The following is a 21,941-nucleotide window of genomic DNA, read 5'->3' as shown; positions in this document are numbered from 1 at the left end:
GGAATATTAGTGAAACATATAGGTTTTTAAGCTGCTTAACAGGGAAGATGCTGAGAGGTTAATTTTCCCCTCCTAGGACGGCATAACCTAGAGTATAAGCGGTCCTCCCTTTAAGATTGAGGAGAAATTTCTTCCTGTCAGAAGGTAGTGAATCTGTGGAATTTTTTTACTGCAGAGGGCTGCAGGGACTGGATTGTTTAAGAATATTCAAGCTTGAGACAGAGGTTTAAGCAGGAAGGAGGTTGTGTTATGCAGAAAAAGCAAGAAAGGGGAGTCGAAGATTATCCGATCAGCTATGATCTCATTGAATGGTGGAGCTGACTTGTTGGACTGATTTGGCCGCCTCCTGCTCCAACATCATGTGGTCTAATGGTGGTCATTATTATATAAAACAAAACCATCTGGCTCACTATTGCCTTTGTCATTTGTACTTGGTCTGGCCTACATGTGACTCCAGATCCAAGGCAGTTACAGTTGACTGTTCTAACTGTCTACTGAAATGGCCACTCTGTTCATAGAGGGATTAGGGATGGTCACTAAATGCTGGCCCAGCCAATGGTGCACACATCCCATGAATTAATAAATTAACAATGATTAATCCCTGGTGTGCAGAAGTAACAATCCAATAATGCTCTCACTATATACATTTAATATTAATTTTAATACTGTAGGCTCAGCTAGCTTCACCAGTAGACCATTAAACACACAACTTCAGGGTCATGGGTCCGTGCCCAATGTTGGGCAACTAATTCTTTTTGATGGGCTCTTGTGTACAGTGGTAGTGTCCCTACCTCTGAACAAGGAAGCCTGGGTTCATGCCCCATGTGCTCTAGAGGTATATGATACCTCTGAAAAGGCTGATTTCGAAAATATCAATAATGAACATCTTCCATTGAGCCCAACGTGCACCTCTGCCTTTACTAGTTAGCTGTGTGGTTAAAATAACCAGGCTGCACACCTGTGAGTTTCTAGAAAATACCATCTGTGGTAGGATGAGCACCTTTTTAAGTGACCATGAGTTGACCACTTAAAAACCTCTCTTGGTTCATGAATGGTGTAAAATTGTGGTGGGGACTTGTTGGGGAGGTAAGTGGAAGAAATGGCATTTTATTCCCTCTCCCTCCATCCCCACACGGAGGGCCTTTAAAATCCTGTCTTGTATTTCTAACTGGATCTGGGACCTACTGGCAAGGATAACATGTTTCAAACCACCATGCCACAAACATTAGTCTCCAAATAGTAGCAGTGCAAGTGTGGTTCCATATATCTCACAACAGCATAACATTGTGCAGTCGATCTGTCAATGTGGAGGCGTTGTATTATTGTGCCATTGATTTATGATTGTACAAGTTCCATTTCAAAGTCCAATCTGAGTTTTGCTGGTCCCTTACCCAAAGCCTATATCTACCAGCCAAGGTTGATAGCATGGCAGTGGTCACTTTGGGACTCCAAAAAATGAGGATTGGGTTTTGAGACAAGGAAGAACCAGCTGGTCTGCTGCTGCTTTGCCTTTCAAAAGCATCAAAAGAGACGTAAAATCAACATTAGAGCCATAACAAATAACAGCTTTCTTCAAGTCTCATGTACTTTTTTTAACTCAAAGCAGGCACTTAAGAAGCAGAATAATGATTTCTATTTGCCTATTTATATGCTAATCCATTAATGGGCCCACTGAGAGGAACGTTTATCTCCTTCTTTACAAACTGTTCCAATTGAGTCTCTGAATTGATGTCTTAAAGGGACATCATCCCAGATTTCAGAGAAAAAAAAATGCCAGCATAATATTTGGAAAAGGATGTTATGTCCACTTTTTTAAATGAAGCAAAGACCTGTTTCAGTATTTAAAACTAAATTACCTTGTCCTCCTCCTTCCCTCCCTGCCTCATCTTTGGTCTACAGATGGCGTGTTATGCTAGCTATAGTTCTAGCAAGGCTGGTATACTCTCCAATGTTGTACCAATATAACTTCTCAATGATCCTAAACAGTGAATATTTTTTGACACCACTTTCCTCCTCTTACGCAGTTCCTTGGGATCAAAGGTGGCTTGTTTCCACTCCAGTTCAATGGCTTCTGCAATTGTTGATCAGTCCAGTGTGTGATCTGCAGACTTTGCCACGTGTTGGAGATGGTGGCTTCAGCGTATTCAAGTCTTTTCTCCCATATCATTTGGTCCACAGAACTTGTACTGTCTCATTAACAAAGTTTAATTAATTCCACTCTCCTGTTTGCTCACAGTCCTACAATTTCCTTTGTGAACTCTCAGTACAATCCAATTCTCTTTTGGGCAATGCCTTCCTGATAATTATCAATAGAATTGAATTGTTTTAATGCAGTGAGTTATTCTATCTGGGTCTTTTAACAATTATCTTAATTCAGTGTCCTCTAGTTACTGACACATTTGCCATTGGGACTTCACCCTTTTTACCCTTCTGCAACCCCCATTCAATTGCTGGTAGAACAGTGTGAATATTGCTCAAATGAGATGTGTTGCTGCAGTTTGTTTCACAGCTCACTAGAAATATAGACTGCTCAGTGTAATACTTAGTGGTTATTAAATCAGAAGCTCCCTGCTTATTTCTGGTCAGTGCTTCAGAAGTTGAGTATAAGCAAAGGTGATGGTATGATCTAACAGCTGTAGCATTGAGGAGGTTGGAGAATTAGTAATGTTCAGGATGAAGTAGTTGACTATAGTTGATGTCCCATGTATAAACGTGTAGCATCTCCAGGATTAACTGGAGGTTATGACTATATTGAATAGTTGGAGAAGATGATGGGGACTGATCAGTGTGTCCTGACCATTGTCACCTTTTGTTTTGAATTATTAAAAATAAGCTGTGCAACTGGGAGCACTGGCTTGGTATTTGTGCATTCACTGATGTGTGAGAATGATATCTGGCATGCTGTATCAAATCATCAGGTCACAATCAACTGAAGCTGACTCAAAAAACCATTAATTATTTGAGTGCAATGAACTTATCAAAGCCACTAAATAATTTCGAGTGTGGCATATACGTTTTGAAAAGGCTGATGAGTGCATTCCTTGCACATTGGTTGTGATCGAGAGTAGGGGTACTGGGAAGCACTGGATGAGAGTACGTAATAGAAAGCTCTCTCATTCCAAAACAGTGTCGGTTTTGGCAGGGAAGCAGTTAATCAGAAGAAGCCAGGCATTGTTGAAGAGTGCAGATATAGGGAAGGGGAAGGGGGGGGTGGGGAAGAGAGAATTTCCTGTGTCTCTAGTTAATATCCCACATCCCACTGGCATTTGAGCACTGATTCGCTTGCTTTTGCCATGGCCACTTCAGGCGGTCACTGAAAGCTCCGTTTGTCTCACTAACCAGATCCAACGAGTTTGAGTCACAAGTCGCCAGCCGGGAGGGCGAGCGACTTGGGGAAAAGCTTGGATCAGAACTGGCTTGGAGTGAGCTGAAGAGTTGAGCCCTGACTTTTTTTTTATGCTGTTTCCCTTCCCTTGAGCAGGATGACTACTGACACTTCATTCTCTGTCCCTCAGAGTCCAGGCGTTGGGTCACCCACCCGAAGACAGAATAAAGAAAGCACCATCACGGTGAGTACACTGCTTTTAGAATACACTGGGGAATGGAGAAAGGCCACCCCACCTCCCAAAAAAAAATCAACATCAAGGCTTGTTATTAAAATAATCTCAGTGGTTTGTTGTTGCTATGGTGACAGAGCTGAATTGAGTGGGAAGAGCGGAAATCCAGAATTATTTACAAGTGCTGAGAACAGTCTACTCCATTTCCATATCTTTTAGGAGACAAATGTTTTATTTCCAAACTCCCTCTTTTATTTTCCCCCCTTGTCAATCTCTGAATAGCCTAATAATTATGGTGATACATTGTACAGGGAAGCCAAAAGAAGTATGTAATGGAGAGACTGTGTGTGTGAGAGAGAGAGAGAGGGGGTTGGTTCAGTGTTACAGTTTCTGAACTGTGGGGCACAAAAACCTGCAGTGAGCAGCTGTGCTTCATGCTATTTGTAGTATATTAACCATGTGCTTCCCAAGCTGTCTTGTAGTTTTGGTACTACAAGTTCTTGTGCCAGTGTTTGCTCCTATTTAAGGAACATTTCAGACTCCCATGAGTGGCACCCAGCTAGACTCTGCCCCCAGCTTAGCCACAAAGCAATTCTGCACTCTGCAGTTTTCAGTGAATTAGAATTAGATTTTGTTGTCACGTGTACTCAAGTACAGGGATACAGGAGTACAGTGAAAAGTGTACACAGTCGCCATTCTCCGGTGACTTTGTACCAAGAAACAAAATCTTAGGGATAAATTAGAAAAATAAAAGTTAAAGGTTCATTACAATCTTCCTTGTTAAAATGTGGGCCTGGATCTGGGCTCTTTCAGTCCGATCCTGAGACTATCTCCAGCACAAAGTGGTTGGTTAGCCTTGAGTCCCTTTGCCTCTACAGAACCATGTTGCCATTATTGGCTGCCATTTTTTGTCTCAACCAACAGCAACGCCGCCGCCATAAGCCTGTGCTGGGCCAATCTTGGCAGCGCAGCCCACCCTGCTCAGGAGACCCCATGCTGCGCTGCTACTCTGCTGCCAACTTGACTCCACTTTGGAGACCACCTCCGACAAGATCACTTCATGAGGGGATTTTAAGGTGTTGTGTGTTGCTTTTTAAAGCAACACCACTTTTCTCCAAGCACTCATGCCATGGTTCAATTTTGTTTGGGAGCTGGCAACTCCCTATCTTAAATTTTGGTGTGGCAGGAAAAGGAGAATTATTGGCATTTATACTTCAAAACATCCCCAAGAATTGTTTAAAAACATACCTTTGTTTTGCAGTTTAGTCAATATAACAATGTAGGAAATAGGAGATGATTTGTGCACAGTAAGTTTTCACAGTAAGCCATGTAATCGTGACTGGATAATCTATTATAGTGATTCTGAGTATAGGAGAGAACTACAGAGTGTCGCAGGGTTTCTTTTACATCCACCCCAGAGAGAGCAGGCCAGGCCTCCTGAGAATTAGCATCTCTGACATTATAGCATGCCCTCACACCTGGCCTGGAGAGTCAGCCCAGAGTATGTATGAAAAGTAAGCCACTAGTACCCCATTGCAACAACATCTAACATTTGTATGTTTAAACACTGCGCATTTATCTCTCCACGGTCAAGGCTCTGAACCTCATTGCTGATGAAGGGCTTTTGCCTGAAACACCTGTTTTGCTGATCCTCGGATGCTGCCTGACCTGCTGTGCATTTCCAGCACCACTCTAATTTTGGAGTATCTTACCTGGGCTGCAGAGGAAGTTGTAGTGGGAGTGTAAAGGTTCAGTGGTCGTGGCCCATGTATGGACCAACCACCTAGATAAAACTATGGCAGACCTTCTGCTCAGGGCTATTAAGAGCTAGGAAGAAAAATTTTCAAAAAGCAGAACCACTTGAGGGGCAGATCTGAGAGCTGATGAAGTATATGCAGCTTCAATCAATTTAATGTGGGTGACTTGTCAAGTTGCTGTTATCATTAGGGTTTGTACTTCACTGAAACCACAGCACCAAGAACAGCCCTTTTCAAACCCCACGTAATTCAAGATGGTCAGCCAATAAATATAACTGCAAGTGGGCCCCCCTTTCTGTTATACTGAATTCAGTTTGCACACTTCATTGAACTAGTCTTCAGGATCAAAAATAAAAATCTCTTTCCAAATGGGAATATACATGCAACAGGCCATTCGTGTAGTTATGCTTTAAGCTCTCCCCTACATAGTAAGGCCAAAATTTTGTCTACTTGATAACTTAGTGCATAGTTCCAATTACTCACCGAACTATTTCTCCACAGAACCTTCCTGACAGTTGCATGTTATCTACACAAGTGTCTTCTGTAAATGTACAATTATTGCTAAGTATTGATTCCCACTTACCAGCACAAATTGATCATTAAAGGGCATTCTTGTGAGTTAATTCTCTCATCAATCCTTTGACAGTGAGCCTTGAGTGTGTGTATCAAAATTCTTGCTTTGCCTTCCTGGTAGGTGACGTTCTGTGCAAAGATCATGAAATTGTAACTTTAACTCTTGAACTCCTGTGACAGTGGGGTAATAAGCACTGTTCAGTTTTAAATAATATCCACCTTGGATCACCAGGGACCTGGGTTCAATTCCACCCTAGGACAACTGATTGTGAGCAGTTTATTCTCCCCCTGTCTGTGTGGGTTTCCTCCGGGTGCTCTGCTCTCCTCCCACAGTTCAAAGATATGCAGGTTAGGTGGATTGACCATACTACAAGTTGTCCTAGAGTGTCCAAGGATGTGCTGGTTAGGTGGGTTGGTCATAATAAAAATAACCTCATGCAGGATTATGGGGATTGGGTGTCGGGGTGGATCAGAGTGGGATGCTCTTTTGAGGGTCAGTGCAGACTTGATGGTCTAAATCGCCTTTTTCCGGTATTGTATTATATGGTTCCATGAGCAGTACGTTTTGCCCAGTACCCTGACCAATATTAATCTGTCCACCAACACCCAAAACTGAAGCACAAAAGTGCAACAGTGTGGAATCAAAGTAAAACAGAAAATGCTTGGATTACTATTTGAACCCATGAACCCAGAACATTTGTCTGGGAGTTTGATATGCTTGTGCATTGATGTTACCACAGGACTGGTAATCAGGGAGCATCTGCGGAGAGCAAAAAAAAATCTGTTGTGTTCAGTATGTCAGGATACATTTACAAGACTTGCTCATGATCTGAGGATATAACAGTCTCATTCTCCATCTTACTCTAGGTTACTTGAGTCATGGCACTCTTATATTAGTATGCTCCTCTATTGTAAGTTGCTAGCCTATTATTGGCCCAGACACATGCATGACTGAAAAAATGTAATGCTTTTGCACAATGCTTAGTTATATTCAATGTTTGTTGGATTCTTCAATACTGTGATATCCTCACCCATGGAAGATAATGTAAGCATTGCTACATCATTTCTGAATCTCCTGCTGGTGGAGGTGAGCTCAGACAAGATGTTTCTGACCACGTGCTATTAATTTCCTTCCTTGCTGGTTGCTGCTTGATCTGCTGAATATTTGCAGCTTGTTCTGTTTTTAACTCTAAGCCTGAGAACTGGTTTTTTTATCATATTGCTATTTTGGAATGTTGTCATGTGCAGCCTGGATGCCCTGTGTTTATTACAACGGGAAGTGCACTTTAAATGTAGTTCATTGGTTCCAAATTGCTTTTTGAGCTTGCCAATGGCTGTATAATGGAAGTTTTGTTTTCTTATTGTTGAAGTTTGGTTGACAAATTTTGTGCACTTGGTTATCAAGGTATGTACTCTCCAGTACCTTGCCGGAGTGTGATATTCTGCAGGGGAGAGTCTGGATGTTAAGAGTTGACATGATGTTAAATTCTGAAAAACATCCTTGCTGCATTCTGATTGTGTTCATAGCTCAACTGTTTGCATACTGAAGGTATTGAATTTGGGACAGGCACTTTCTCTAAAACTGCTTTTGCCACAAATCAGGTAACTGCAGAGTTAACAATTCTGTATTGCTCAGTGATTTATGGTAACCCACAAAAGGTTTGGAGGGATATGGGCTAGGACCAGGCAGGTGGGACTAGTTTAGTTTAGGATTATGTTTGGCATGGACTGATTGGATTGAAGGGTCTGATTTGTGCTGTATGACTCTGATTTCCAGGGAAGTTAAAAGATGGTAACGTTATTACTGAACGTATTTATTTCACAAAATCTATGGACTGCCAGCTTTGATGGAATGTAATTTGAATTTGCACGAGTCTAACCCTTGGACTGTAATATTACCTCTTACAGTTTGTTTGGAGGGTTAACGTGCAACTCTGGACAGTATAAAGCATCTTGTGTCCAGCTGTCTGTCCAGTTTGGCAATGAAAGATATTCTGTGTACTGCAGCCCACCCTGTTGTGGGTGTGTTTCTGGCTCTGAAACTTTTAGCTTCATAGAAACTCTGAAAGAACCCAAACATTCATCCCAAATAACGGTTATATTGTAATTACAGTGCACTCAATTTTACCACAATACTCGATGAGTAATAGATGGCTGGCAGTAACTTAAAAGGCTGTCATTCATTCAATCAAATGATTCCATTAATGCCATAAATCTCACGACCATGCCTTCAGTAGAGCTGGGATATTGAATTGCAGCTTCTATCTTTTATGTTTTTAAACAGATTTAACACGGTTAGGATTTATCAATTATTATCATAGTTATTAATTATGTTTTCATTGTGAGTACCTTTTTTGAATTTCAAGCATTTGATGTGGACACCATTGGATGTAGCAGTTTATCTGAACTGTAGCTTTTATGCAACAAACTACATAAGCTGACTGCAGGACAAATATATACTCAGTTTTAAGCAGAACTTCCTATGCATAATTATCTAACTTTGTTGTTCTGGAGCAGATTACAATTTTCTGAAATTTGGATGTTTGTAAGCTACAGATGACGTCAACAATGTTAATGGAATACATGAGATTAGTGTTGTGAGCTCAGTAGAGAAGGGAACAAAAAAAATCAAATTAATCTTAATGAATTTTATGTCTGTATGAATCCACTCCATGTTCTCCTGGCTTTCTAATAGTAATTGCCAATTGGCACTCAATAGTATTGAGAAGTCAACAAGTATTCGCTTCAGCACCAACTAAAATATCATCAAAGACGCGCATTGTAAAAGTCCAAAAATCTGAAGTCCTATACTCTGGCAAGCCTGGAACTCTGCATCTGAGCAGATTCAGGTAGGTATTATCTGCATACAGCCATGCACTAGATATCCCAGAAGTTCATTTTCAAAATGATTTAAGTAAGTGAGCAGCAATATAGAACACTAAATTATTAGAAGTGCATATGACCCAGAAGAAGAATATTGTCTCATTCTTATGTGCTTACTGGTTTCACTCTACATGACTCAGCTCTGATTTTAAGATTGGTTGGTTGATTATTTAACAAGGAATAGTTTTCTTTGTATATCCCATATCAAACTCTCTTAACAAACTGAATATCTTGATGAGATCACATCTCAGCTATCTAAATGGCAGAAAATACAAACTGTGTTTGTGTGACCTATCCTTACAATTAAAAATTGTGGTTGGCGTCACCATTGTCATCATTAGTTCTTAACCAGTTTTACTATGACACTGCTGCCATTAAACCCTTACTGTCTTTATGCAATCTGTCATTTCAGCTGGTGTCTTTCTTGTTTGTTTTAGCAAACGCACTGGATATAAGTCTTATGGACATGACAAAAAGTATCTTGTGATCCAAAGGTGGTGAAATTAGTTAATTTCCTCCTTGGTTCAAAATGTAAATTTCACTGGCATACATTACATATTCAATGACTTGAAGACTCCTATAGTTATCTGAAGTATGTTAGCTATTGAGTAAGGTACAAATGTATTCAGTTTTTAACATTGATGTTTTTCATTGTTTTCCTTACCCTTTGGAAGTTTGCCTCCTAAGTTCAAGTTTGTGTTAAGTTCTTAGATACATTTCAAAGCAAAAGGAAAGGTGTTGTGTTCTTCCATAGTCATTTGTGAATAATAGTATGATTGAAGTTCGCAGAAAGGATCATTTATTTGTTTATAGGTTCCAAGTGTTACTGACTGAGCCAGCATTAATTGCTTGTGTCTATTTGTTCCATGATTCTATGTGCTTGCTTGCGTGGGCCATTTCAGAAGACATTTGGTGACCTCTTAATACCAGAATTTTGGGAAACTGGAATTCAATAATCTGCCATGGTAGGATTTGAACCTGTGACCCCTGAACATATGCCTGGGAGTGTCATTGCTAGTGCAGTGATATTACCATAGGTCCAGTAATCCAGAACACATGCATTTATATCCATTTGTTCCACTGGTGAAGGTTGGAATATGGTTTGATGAAAGTCATTGATGTTTCAGTACTTTTTATCCCAAATGGTTATACATCAACTAGTTAACAGTACAAGGCACCATCACGGAGTTAGATTATCTGCTCATCCACCATCCACCTCTGACCTTCATAGATTCCACCCTTAATGTTGTTTCAGCTGTAATTTGCCTAACTCAGCAGGTTAGTGAACAGTCACAAAACAATTATTCATTCTGTTTTGCCATTCAGAGAAAATTGATTGTTATTTTTACTCCAAATTCACCCGCTTTTCGACCTATGTTTTGTTGGTCTTTGCTGTTGCTCTTTTGATCTTGATTTAATTAACCAAGTAGCCATAGTCTTTTGGAAAATAGAATTCTAGATTTCAGTTGGCCTTTTTGTGAAGATGTGCTTTCTGATTTCACTCTATATGATTCCACTCTGATTTTTTTTTAGGTTGTTTGGGTGACGTTCACCCATCAAGCGATAGTTTTCTTTGTATATTACATACCAAGCTCTCTCAAACTAAATATCTTGATTAGATCATGCCTCAACCATCTAAATGAAAGAAAGTACAAGCCATGCTTCTATGACTGAAATGACTCCACTAAAGCCAGTAGCCGATCACCTAAGTCACCTTGTATTACACGTGGAGATTCCTTGACATTGATCCAGTTCCCTCAGTGCCAGCCCTTTGAAGTGAATAGAACCCCTATCTCTCCTGTTCTTATCTGTCAGCCAGGACTCCTTGATTTAGGGATGTTAATCTAGTCCAACACAATCTGGGATGTCCACTTGGCTGACCTCATTAAAATCACTACAGCCACCTATCTTTATAATTTAAATGTTTAAGATCTGTTTGTGCGCTTATACAGATTAATTTGTGAACATACGGATGAGGAGTAGGAAGAGATCATTTGACCCCTCAGATCTGCTCTGCCATTCCTGCTTACCTTTCACTCCCTTGCTTATCAAGAATGTATTCACCTTTGTCTGAAAAATATTCAATGTCTCTTTTTTTTTATTTTTACTACTTTTTGAGGAAGACTGCTCCGCAGATTCCCAAACCTCCGAAGAAAAGAAACTCTGAGCTATCTTAAAGCTGACTCCCTTATTGAGTCATAGAGATGTACAGCACGGAAACCGACCTTTGGTCCAACCCGTCCATGCCGACCAGATATCCCAACCTTATCTAGTCCCATTTGCCAGCACTTGGCCCATATCCCTCCAAACCCTCCTATTCATATACCCATCCAGATGACTTTTAAATGTTGTAATTGTTCCAGCCTCCTTGACTTCGTCTGGCAGCTCATTCCATACAATCACTTTCTATGTGAAAAAGTTGCCTCTGAGGTCCCTTTTGAATCTTCCCCCTCCCAAGTTAAACCTATGTGCTCTACCCCAGGGAAAAGACCTTGGCTATTTATCCTATTCATGCACCTCCTGATTTTATAAACCTCTATAAAGCCAGCCCTCAGCCTCCAACACTCCTGGGAAAACAGCCCAGCCTATTCAGCCTCTCCGTATAGCTCAAAACCCCTGACCCTGGTAACATCTTTGTAAATCTTTTCTGAATCCTTTATTTTAAACAGTGATGCCTAATTCTAGATTCTTCCATAAGAGGAAAAGTTGTTTCCATATCCAGTCTGAAACATGAAAGATCACCCGTGGTCTTATTAATCAGCTTGTCCCTTGTTCCTCTCTAAAAGCTCATGGATACAAGACCTAACATTTCTTCTTACGATATTCCTGGCCATTCCAGTTATTAGTCTGGTAAACCTTCTCTAGGCAAAAGTGAGGACAGCAGATGCTGGAGATCAGAGTCTAGATTAGAGTGGTGCTGGAAAAGTACAGCAGGTCAGACAGCATCCAAGGAGCAGTAAAATCGGCCTTTTGGGCAAAAACCCTTAAACCTTCTCTGACCTGTGGCCAAAGTTGAGAAGTTCTTTCTTAAATAACCAAACCAGTATTGGTACACTACACACTATTTATAGATATGGTATCACTAGTACGCGAAGCATAACTGCCATACGTCTAGATTAACCCCGCCACAAGAAACAATAGCATGTTATGAGCTCCCCTAACTACTATTGCTGTACCTGCAAACTAACCTTTTGCAAACATACATTAGGACAGCTAATTCCCTCCATATTTTGGAGTTCTAAAAGCTTCACCATTTAGATAATGTGATTTCTTTAATTTTTCTGGAAAGGTGGACAATTTCTCATTTACCCATTTATACTTTATTTGTCAAATCTTTACCCAATCACTTCACCTAATTATATTTGTTTGTAGCAACCTTCTCTTAACAACTTCCTCCATATCTTTGTTTCGGAAGTAAATTTAGTAAATGTCCCTTATTTTCTTCTAAGCCATTTATACACATTGGAAAAAGTTGAGGCCCCAGCAGTATTCCCAGTATCCGACCACTCATTGCATCTTGCTAACCAGAAAATAACCGATTTTACGCTTACTGTTTCCTGCTAGCGCGACAATCTTATATTCATACCAATGTCTTACTCTCCGTCATGAGCTTTAATTATCCACAGTGGCCTCTCACTACTGTATTGTATTAAGGGCTTCAGGAGCCCAGAGCAAACTTGTGCTGATGTCACAGCTGCATATCACTGGTCATAAATAACCCACACAAATGGGTAGAGTTACTCTCATTGACCTTAAACCCATGGACAATAATAAAAAAAAAATCTTATCTAATGCAATTGTGGGATCAGAGCCTGGTATATCTATAATTACTGTGAATGGAGACATTTAGTGTTAATGGAGAATAAATTGTTTCACTTTGAAGGCTGAATGTGAAGACAATTCTTGGCTTTGCCTCTCCTCAATCAGTTAGTTTGAAACCCAGCCTCTGTGTGGCATCAATTCACAAAATAAAAGATACTGTACCCTTTCCAGAACTAATTACCTTTCCTTGAGTCTGGTTCCCAAAACTGAACACAGTGCTCCAGCTCAGGGCTGACCAAGGCTGTGTACAATTGAAATATAACTCTTGAGTGCTTGCTGTCTGTCTGTCTCTCTCTCTCTCTTGCTCTTGCACTCTTTCTGTGTTCTAGTTCTGTTGAGATGAAGCTCCATCTTTTAATAGCTTTTCCGGCTTATAATTTGAAGTTGTGCTCTATCTTTGAATGATTTTATGGGCCTGGATACCCAGATCTCATTGCTTGGTCACACCTACTGGTGTCACACCTTTGATAAATGTTCCAACTACCTTAAAGTGGATGACCTCCCCTTTTCCAAATTGAACTTTACGCGCTTTTTGTAACTTCCTACTCCCTGGCACGTAATGCAATTTGCTGTGGTGATTGAAACATTCAGAGAGGCACAGGGATGTGCAAATAGAACAAGGTCATTCAACCTTTTGTATATGTTGTCTGTTGACAGAAAATTGTCTAGACACTAAAAATATGCTGACACTCGGCCTAAATTTCAGTATGACCAATTTCAGTTTGACCAATCTGTTGAATTCATTGCAGAAGAGCAGATTATAGTAAGGGTGATGCAGTAGAGATGAAGAGTTCGATATTAGATTCATGTCTGAAATTAGAACTTCTCAAATAAAACCAAGAATGCAAGAAATACTCAGCAAGTGCTGAAACTTCTGCAGAGAGAAAGAGACTATGTTTCAGGATCATTTACATTTGGGGTTGGGGGTCACAGCACTGGTGGCCATCTATGGACAAAGAGAAAACAGGATTTGAGGATCCGAGATCATTACTGAGGTTACCAAAGACTGAGTAGTGGGGCCAGAAAAGACCTTGCTGGTGGGGTGGGCCACAATTTCTTAGGAGGAAGAATAATGGAACACCATGAAAATAAATGTTTCAATAGAATTAGGAAGCTGTGATCTGTGGGAACAAATATTACCAATCTCTAAAATAGAGATGCAAGTTAATCTGACCACAAAATAACCAAGACTTGAATTAGGTCCAAAGGGATTGAGTTGAAAATCAGAAAATTTGTTCAACTTGCATAGAATCTCAGTCAAGCTGCACTTAGAGTACCGTGAGCAGTTCTGGTCCAAATTGTAATATGGATACAAAGAAGGTGAAAAGGTGACTGATCCAAATTGTAGCAGGTTTGAGAAATGTTCTACCCATGAGGAAATAGGGTCTCTTCCTTCCAGAAAAGATAAGATTGTGGCATGAGCTTGGAGACTATGAGGATGTTTGAGGTGGATGCTAAAGGGATAGTTCTCATTACAAGGGAAATCAGAACTTAAGCTGTAAGTACAAGTATTCAGTGGTGAATCCAACCAGACATTCAGAAAATGTCCTTTGCCAGGTCGTGGCTTGTAGGTAGAATAAGAAATCATTGAGGAAATTAGCATTGGCAGTATGACAACCTATGTATTTTTGTAGCACCCATAGCATAACATATAAAACGTTCCAGGAGACTCAGCAAGAGTATTTTGGAATTTTGTCAATGCAGTAGGTTTGAAGATGTGCCTTTAAAGTGAGGTTGAGAGGCAGAGAGGTGTGTAGGAAACATTCCAAACTTGCAGCTGAAGGCATGACCATCGATGGTACAGGAATTGCAATTTGGAATGTGCAAGGAAGCAGAATTAGAGGGGCACAGATATCTGAAGGGATTAGTTGAAGATGATAACAGATAGGGAGGGGTGAGCTGAGTTGAGAAATTGAGTGATGTTATGGAGGTGGAAATTTACAATTATAAATGGCCCAAGTATGAGATTGAAACTCATCTTAGGATCAAGTGTGATGTGATGGTTATGAACAGAATTGGCTAAATTTCGCTGTGAGGGAAGAGGATGAAAGCAATATTGGGGAACTGAGTTTGGAGCAGGGACTGAATGATGCATTCAGTCTTTCCAATTTGAAGCAAGTTGTTGCTCTGTCCCTAATGGATTTAGGATAAACAATTGGATAATGCAGCATTTATGCAGGAGTTGAGAGATCTGGTGATGGAGAGCTGGGTGTTGTCACTGTACATGCAAAAGTACCTGCTCTGCCTTTGAGATGATGTCAAGGCATAGGTTCGTTGAATCCCGAACAGTGTGGAAGCAGGCCTTTCAGCCCATCAAGTCCACACTGATCCTTTGAAGAGCAGACCCACCACTTCACCCCATCCCTGTAACCCTATGTTTTCCATGACTAATCCACCTGGCCTGCACATCCCTGGACACTATGGGAAGTTTAGCATGTCCAATCCACCAACCTGCACATCTTTGTGACTGTGGAAGGAAACTGGAGCACCCATGGGAAACCCACACAGATGTGGGAAGATTGTGCAAACGCCACATAGTTGCCTAAGGGTGGAATTGAACCTGGGTACCTGGCAATGTGAAGCAGTGGTGCTAACCACTGAGCCACTGTGCTGCCACAGATTATCAACAAGAAATATTAGAAGCAAGAAGTGCAGGGAACAGGAAGAAAGCCATTGCAAGTGATTTTCTGAATACAATTTGGTGGGAATAGAGCCAGGTGAGAGCCCCCACCCCCCCCCCCCCCCCCCCCCCCCCCCGGAACGCAGAGTTCCTTGCAAGAGTGAGAATGCATTTTGGACATTGCAACAACACATTCAAGGGGAGGAAAGCAAGGTTGGACATGGGCCAATAGTTAGGAAGGATTGAGGAGTGAAGAGATTTGTTTTTGAAGAGACTGATGATGATGGTAGGTTTAAAGGAGTGGGATCAGCATAGGAAGAGAACTGTTTACAATATCTGCTAAAATGGATGTAAAGAAGGGAATTTGGTGATGGGTATTTCAGAGAGTTGAAGTTTGAGGAAACAGGATATGAGGGATGAATCAGCAGAAGGATGTATTAGTGGATTGAGAGGAAGGTGGATGGGACCCAAACATTGGCATGTACCTGCTGGGCTAGTAGCATTTGGATTTGTGTGCATCAGTAGCATAACTAAAACAGCATCTTTGCAGTTACTTTTTAGGGGTTTTTCAGTACTTAATGTTGTGTGAAATAACTAGAAGTATCAAGGCAGTTGTAAATCAGAAGTGCAAAACTCATTCTATCAGCATCCTCTGAATACTGAGATTGATCTCAACTCTGTAATTCAATTCTACTTGTTATTCTTTGTGTTACAGACAAATTCATTTCTCACTGCCATAATGAAACGTGACTTTGTGCAGTTTAGTTGTTTGAAAAATATTTTTTTCTCAAATTGAGGTTCCCAGTTAGATGAATTATTCAACAACATTGAGGTGTTTCTTTCTTGTAATATAGAGGTTGCACAGAAGTGTGTATGATGGACTCTGAGGGCTCAGGCTTGCAAGATACCTCTGCTAATCCTCACGTGCCTGTACTGTTTGTAATTTAAACAAAACAAAACACCACACACTATGAACCCAGCGTCTTGGAGTGAACTAAACTTGAAGCGATAGCATTGTAAGGAACCTTGGATTAACTATTTGAAAACCAGAAAGCTGTAGATATTGGAAATCGGAAGTATTAAAAAAACGGGGCTGGAGATAGTCCGTAGGTCAGCCAGTGTCTATGGAAAGTGGAACTAAGTTCAGATCGCCCACATGGTTAGTTATTTGAAGCTGTTTTACTAAAGGTCGGAAGGTCACCCCCTTCCTACTACCTACTTGGATAAGTTTGAGGATCGTTATGGGGCTGAGGTGGTGTATCATGAGGCCTTTCTCAGTTTTCCATTTCTGATAATTTGTGGTATTTACCTCCTCTACCTGTATGTGTTATTGGGTAAGTATTGTTGAGGTAGCTCAATCCTTCTATGTCTTGGGCTGTTCTAAATATGTATTGGTTGAGGGTATACTAATGTACAAAAGGAACCTGCTTCTGACATAACAAGGAGGCTTATTGCATTATATCAATAAAAACAAATCTATTTGGTCAGGCATAATTACTAGTGCTTTCAGGAGCTGTACGGACGCATCTTCTCCCTCCAAATCTAGAATAGACCACCTTGACTCCAACCTCTAGATAAAGCCAATGTAACATTAAACACTTCAGAGCCATTGTCTTGTACACCAGTTGGCATAAATTGATATTGTTTCTCTAAAGGCTGGAATGAGGGGTGCAGTAAAGCATCTGCAGTATGAAGGTGGGCAATCTGCATGAAAGCCAACCTAAAGATGCAGGGGCTATTGGTTTCACATAGAAGCTCAACCCACATTGCTAGTGAAACTGACCTCTTCAAACTGAGTAGGAAAGTCTCCAAGTTAGAAGGTTGTGTGCCTGGACAGTTTTTAAAGGAGTCCCTTTTTCCAGGGCTTTGCCTTCACAATGGAATACTGAGGAAGAGCCATTTAAGTTTAAGGGCATGAAGATGTCTCAGTGCTGTGAAGGGTTTTCATTGCTGAAATAAGTGGCCGGCTCTGATGTAAACTACTTAATGTTTCCATCACTATTAAGATCACCAATCCGGCAGCACAAATAGCATCTCAGTCACACTGCCAGGTTACTGTTGATATTATCAAAGCTGGCAGCTGCAAACTGGCAGTGTTTGTGGCATCAGAGTGCACGAAGAGCCGAAATCAGAATTGTCGAGCTTTTCTGTGATGTTGTGCAGACCACGGATCTCAATGCTGCAATGACATCTGTCATGTGTGTTTCAAATGTCACGCTTCATTGCGGTGGAAGCAAACTGTAGGTTGCCATAGTAACAGATGCTCCAGGCGGCACACTCAAGGCTGCAGTGTAGTTGGTAAGCTCAGGATTTACTCTCCACACTGACTAAACATTGCTGTTTTGTCAGCCATTAGGAGAACATTAACTGGATTTTCATTTATTTTTCATAGAGATGATTTTAATAAAAACTAACTTTCCCTCTAATATGCAGTATTTTCTCACTATCCTTGTAGCTAACTATACAGCTCACTGTCGACTTGTGTATTTTGCAGTTTCTTGATGTAAATGTTAAGAGAAGAAGAGGCTTAAAATCTGTGCTGAATTAGTTGATTTGAGACAAAATGGTGATCTCTTTACCTGGGGACTGAGGATTCAATGAATTCTGAAATGGTGGATGAGTCCAGTGTATGATCTTTAGATGCTGGGATGGTGCTGCTTTGAGGAGTTGGGTCAGTGGTTTGTTTGGAAGTTGGTGCTGCGCATTTCCAGTAAGATGTTCTCCTTGCCTTCCTGAGAGAACTTGCTCCATTTTGGTTGGTCACAGCTTGGTGAATCCCACCCCACTCCAAAAGAGAAGAATCATCCGGCAGCGGTGTTTGACCTCTCCAGGAATGCTTTGAGGACATTCCTAAAACACCTTCACTATTATCCTGTAAATGTATCACAAATAAGGCATTCTGCTTGCCTGAAGCCATATTGAAATATCACAAGAACCGTGTGGAGGTTACCATTGACCAGAAACTAAATAGATCAGCCATAGAAATACTGTAGTTAAGTATACTGATTGGAATGATGTCAGCCAGGTGGACCTCATAGAATGAGTTCCCTAATTGAGGCTGTTAACCTGGGTTTAATCAGGGGGCCCTGGTTGACAGATGTAAACAGTAGTCTCAGGTTATCTTCACTCTGAGAACAAATATTGTACTAGAGTCGAGGACTTTTCATGTGTAAATAAAGGGTGACTTGGTGACAGGCCACCAGCCTTTGTGGAGCAGGTCAGAGGGTGGGAATTCTGTGGCAAGTTACTCCCCTCCTATCATCCCAGGGCAATCTGCTTGAAAGGCACCTTATCCGCCAGATTTTTAAGATTCAGTCCTTTCACCACAGATACGCAGTGGTGGCCATATGCACTATATACAAGATGCATTGTGGCAGCTCACCAATGCTCCTTTGACAGCACCTTCCAAACCTGTGACCTCCACCAGCTAGAACAGCAAGGAGAGGAGGTGCATGTGATGCCACCACCTGTAGGTTCTCCTGTGTCTCACACCATCCTGACTTGGAGTTATTTGTGTTTCCTTGCTGTCACTGGCTCAAAATCCTGGAACCCATCCTCTAACAGTGTTGAGGGTGTACCTACACCCTAAAGACTGCAGTGGTTTAAGAGGCAACTCACCACCACCACCTGCAGGTGTGAGCCAATGCCACCCATGTCCCATTAACCGATGAAAATGAAGGGGTGAGAGTTTTTACAGGCTTTGTGTAGTTGGGATCGAGATTTGTAGCTGACAGTCCAGCTGTTGCTTGTTTTGTGCTTCTGCTCTGATTGAAAGTTCTGCCAACTGTGCCAGATTGTACTGTGGTAATGAAGGTGAAGCTGTTGGCATTCACCATTGTTATTCTATCAACTGACCATAATATTAGGAACTTGGACATAAGAATAATGTGGAATTCTAGAAGTAGGTATAGTTAAATATATATTCTTCTGTAGATCAAGTAAGCTGTAGAGGTTTGCACAGACGTTTGCTAACTCCATTGCACTCATGAAATGATCAGAGCTTCCATTTTAATCTTGTTATAGAATTTGTGAAAAAGGTATTTTCGTTTGAAAATGGTAAACTGGGTTTTGAATAGTGAGGTAACTTCACAATGATTATGAAACAATAACATGAGCCTGGACAGATAATTCTACATTGGTTAATACTACATTGGTTAAATAACACCACAATTTTTAAAAAATCCCTATTTTAAACATCTGTCTTTATTTCAGCATTCATCTTAATTCCATCATCCATTTATCTGAAATTTTCAATTAAAATTGATAGCACATTAACCATTTAACTTCCAAGTTTTGTGTGTGTGTGTGTGTGTGCGCGTGCGCGTGCGCGAATGCTTCAATGTTAGTAGTTACTAACCTCCTTGGTGAGATCACTGTTGCTTCATTGCCAAGATATTCTTCTGACCTGGCGCCAGATTGAAACTTCAGTTGGCAAAGTGGAAAATTCTCTCACTACAGAAGTAGTCAAATATTTATGAGCAGCTTTCACCAGCATTAAGTGCTTTTGGTGCTGACTGCAAATTCAGGTGAAAACAATGGCAAATAATTCTGTCTGAATTTCTAGTATGTTGTATTTCACTTTTTAATAATTTGGTGATGGGACAAAAATATGAATTATAAAAGTAGGTCTTGACTATGTTTACATTTATAACTGTCCAGAAATTTTTGCCAAGCCATACAATGAGATATAGTTACTAGCCCAGTAATTTTGACATTTTAACTGTAAAATTTAACTTTCCATCTTCCAACTACACTGTTAGGTGTATACCGTATCAGATCAGTACCACTAGTGTGTTCAATTCAAATAGGGATATATGAATAAAATATATAAGGAGTATTCTTAAATTAATCAACATTAAGTGTTTTACTGGCAGCTTAAAAGGAGATAGAAGTGAGACACTCTTTAACGTGAAGAGGTTGCAATCTCAAAACTAGTACAAGATCACTGTTCCCCTGTTTCCTGTACAATGATTTACCTTGAAATGTGGTCACTGTTCCTTGTGTGGATAAATACACATCGACCTGTATGAAGGGCTGTTCTTTTAGCTTCCAAATAATATTTTCTTCCTGATTCTGCAAATGCATTGAACATGAAATACTGCTTTAGGACAATGTGTAATGAATTTAAATGTATGGCCAAAATTCCAGCTCTGGGGGGAGGGGATAAACTGTTATTGTTGGCTTATGGTCTGAAGTCACTGTGGCCCAAAGGGAATTGTATGAAGTTTTGCCAGTCAGTTGCATAACAACATTGCCTTTAATCTCCTAATTCAATTGTATTGGCTCTGCCAACTCCTGAAGTTGTCAACCCATGATCATTGTTCCATTCCAAGTGAGTCTATCTGAAACCTCTTTGAACATCCCAGGTGACATCTGCTGTAGGCACACTTTTTTTTTAATCAGGTGGTTTAATGCCACACCTGAGTTGGGATTCTCTACTAGCTGGTAAAGGAGAAGACTGAGTAAAGAATGGCCTTCAGGCTCAAGCTTCCATGTTATGGAACCATAGAATTCTTCCAGACCTTCCAAAGACCATCCCACCCTACCCCTGTCACTCTGCATTTACTGTGGCTAACCTACCTAGTCTGCATATTCCCGGACGATATGGGGCAATTTAACATGGTCAATCCACGTAAATTGCACATCTTTGGACTGTGGGAGGAAACTTGAGCACCTGGAGGAAACCCATGCAGACACTGCGAGAATGTGCAAACTCCATACAGACTGTCACCCAAGGCTGGAATCCAACCCAGATCCCTGGTGCTGTGAGGCAGCAGTGCTAAACATTAAGCCACCATGCTGCCCTTGAAGTTACTGTATTGATTATACTGTATATTACAAGAAAATACTAAAATAGATGATAATCATAGATACATCGTATCTGACTTATAGCTTATAGTAGTTAGGGTTAAACTATTTTCTCATCCATGTGCTCTGTGTTTCTCCCAGACAGTGTAACTGTGGTGTTTCTTTCATTGTTCTCACTTCATAGTGTTCTAACTCCAGCCTCTGAGGTATTTAAGGTCTGTGACATCATCACATTTTTGCTCCATGATCTCCGTTTATGCAACTGATTCTTTGTCAGGAAGGTGCTAATATTGACAGGATCATTGTCCAATCAATCATCATTTTGGGTGAAATATTAAACCATGTTCCCCGGGGTGGTTTCGGTACATCTTGTAGGCAGTATTGAAAATAAAGAGGGAACTCTCCTGATCTGTTGGCCGATATTTTCTCAGCACATCTTGTGCAGCCACAGAAACGTGGCTCCCTTTTCAGAATGGCCAGATGTGAGATGCGCTGACCACTAGGAGTTTGGACACATGAAATGCTCAACTCAGCAGAAATCCAGAGATTCGTGGCAAGTCTGGGCACATCAATAACTAAAGTAAACATAGATAATGCTTCAGCAAATCTGGCAACATCTGTGCAGATAAAAACAGTTAATATTTCATGTGCTCTTCAACTTATTGCATTTTTGATCGATAATGCTAGCAGAATGCTGTTTTTATTTAAAAGATATCCAATTTTATAACAGGAATGCAAAGTAGCTGTCACGCTTCAGTTATACAAAGCCCTGGTTATGTGAAGCCTGATATTATGACCACTGAGGGAAAGATACGTTTGTCTAGAAAGGATTGAAGCTCCAATTTTTTTTTAAAAAAAGGTACAGATACAGAGATTCAAATCTGGCTCCCTCAGGTGCAAGGCTGTATGGATTCCATTGAG

At 40.6% G+C, this 21,941-nt stretch overlaps 1 protein-coding gene across 2 annotated transcripts in view; it reads left to right on the top strand.

The window, feature by feature from the left end:
* The window catches only part of gas7b (growth arrest-specific 7b), a 440,079-nt gene that overhangs the window by 315,532 nt on the left and 102,606 nt on the right, over nt 1-21,941 (top strand). For both annotated transcript variants that reach the window (XM_072558282.1, XM_072558283.1), the window contains exon 5: nt 3,516-3,569. In XM_072558282.1, the coding sequence (XP_072414383.1) occupies nt 3,516-3,569 (54 nt within the window). The remainder of the gene's footprint in view (nt 1-3,515; nt 3,570-21,941) is intronic.

Source organism: Chiloscyllium punctatum, chromosome 39, assembly GCF_047496795.1.
Source record: "Chiloscyllium punctatum isolate Juve2018m chromosome 39, sChiPun1.3, whole genome shotgun sequence".
Taxonomy (NCBI): Eukaryota; Metazoa; Chordata; class Chondrichthyes; order Orectolobiformes; family Hemiscylliidae; genus Chiloscyllium; species Chiloscyllium punctatum.
The sequence above is the reverse complement of the archived record's forward strand: the minus strand, read 5'-3'. Positions and strand labels throughout refer to the sequence as shown.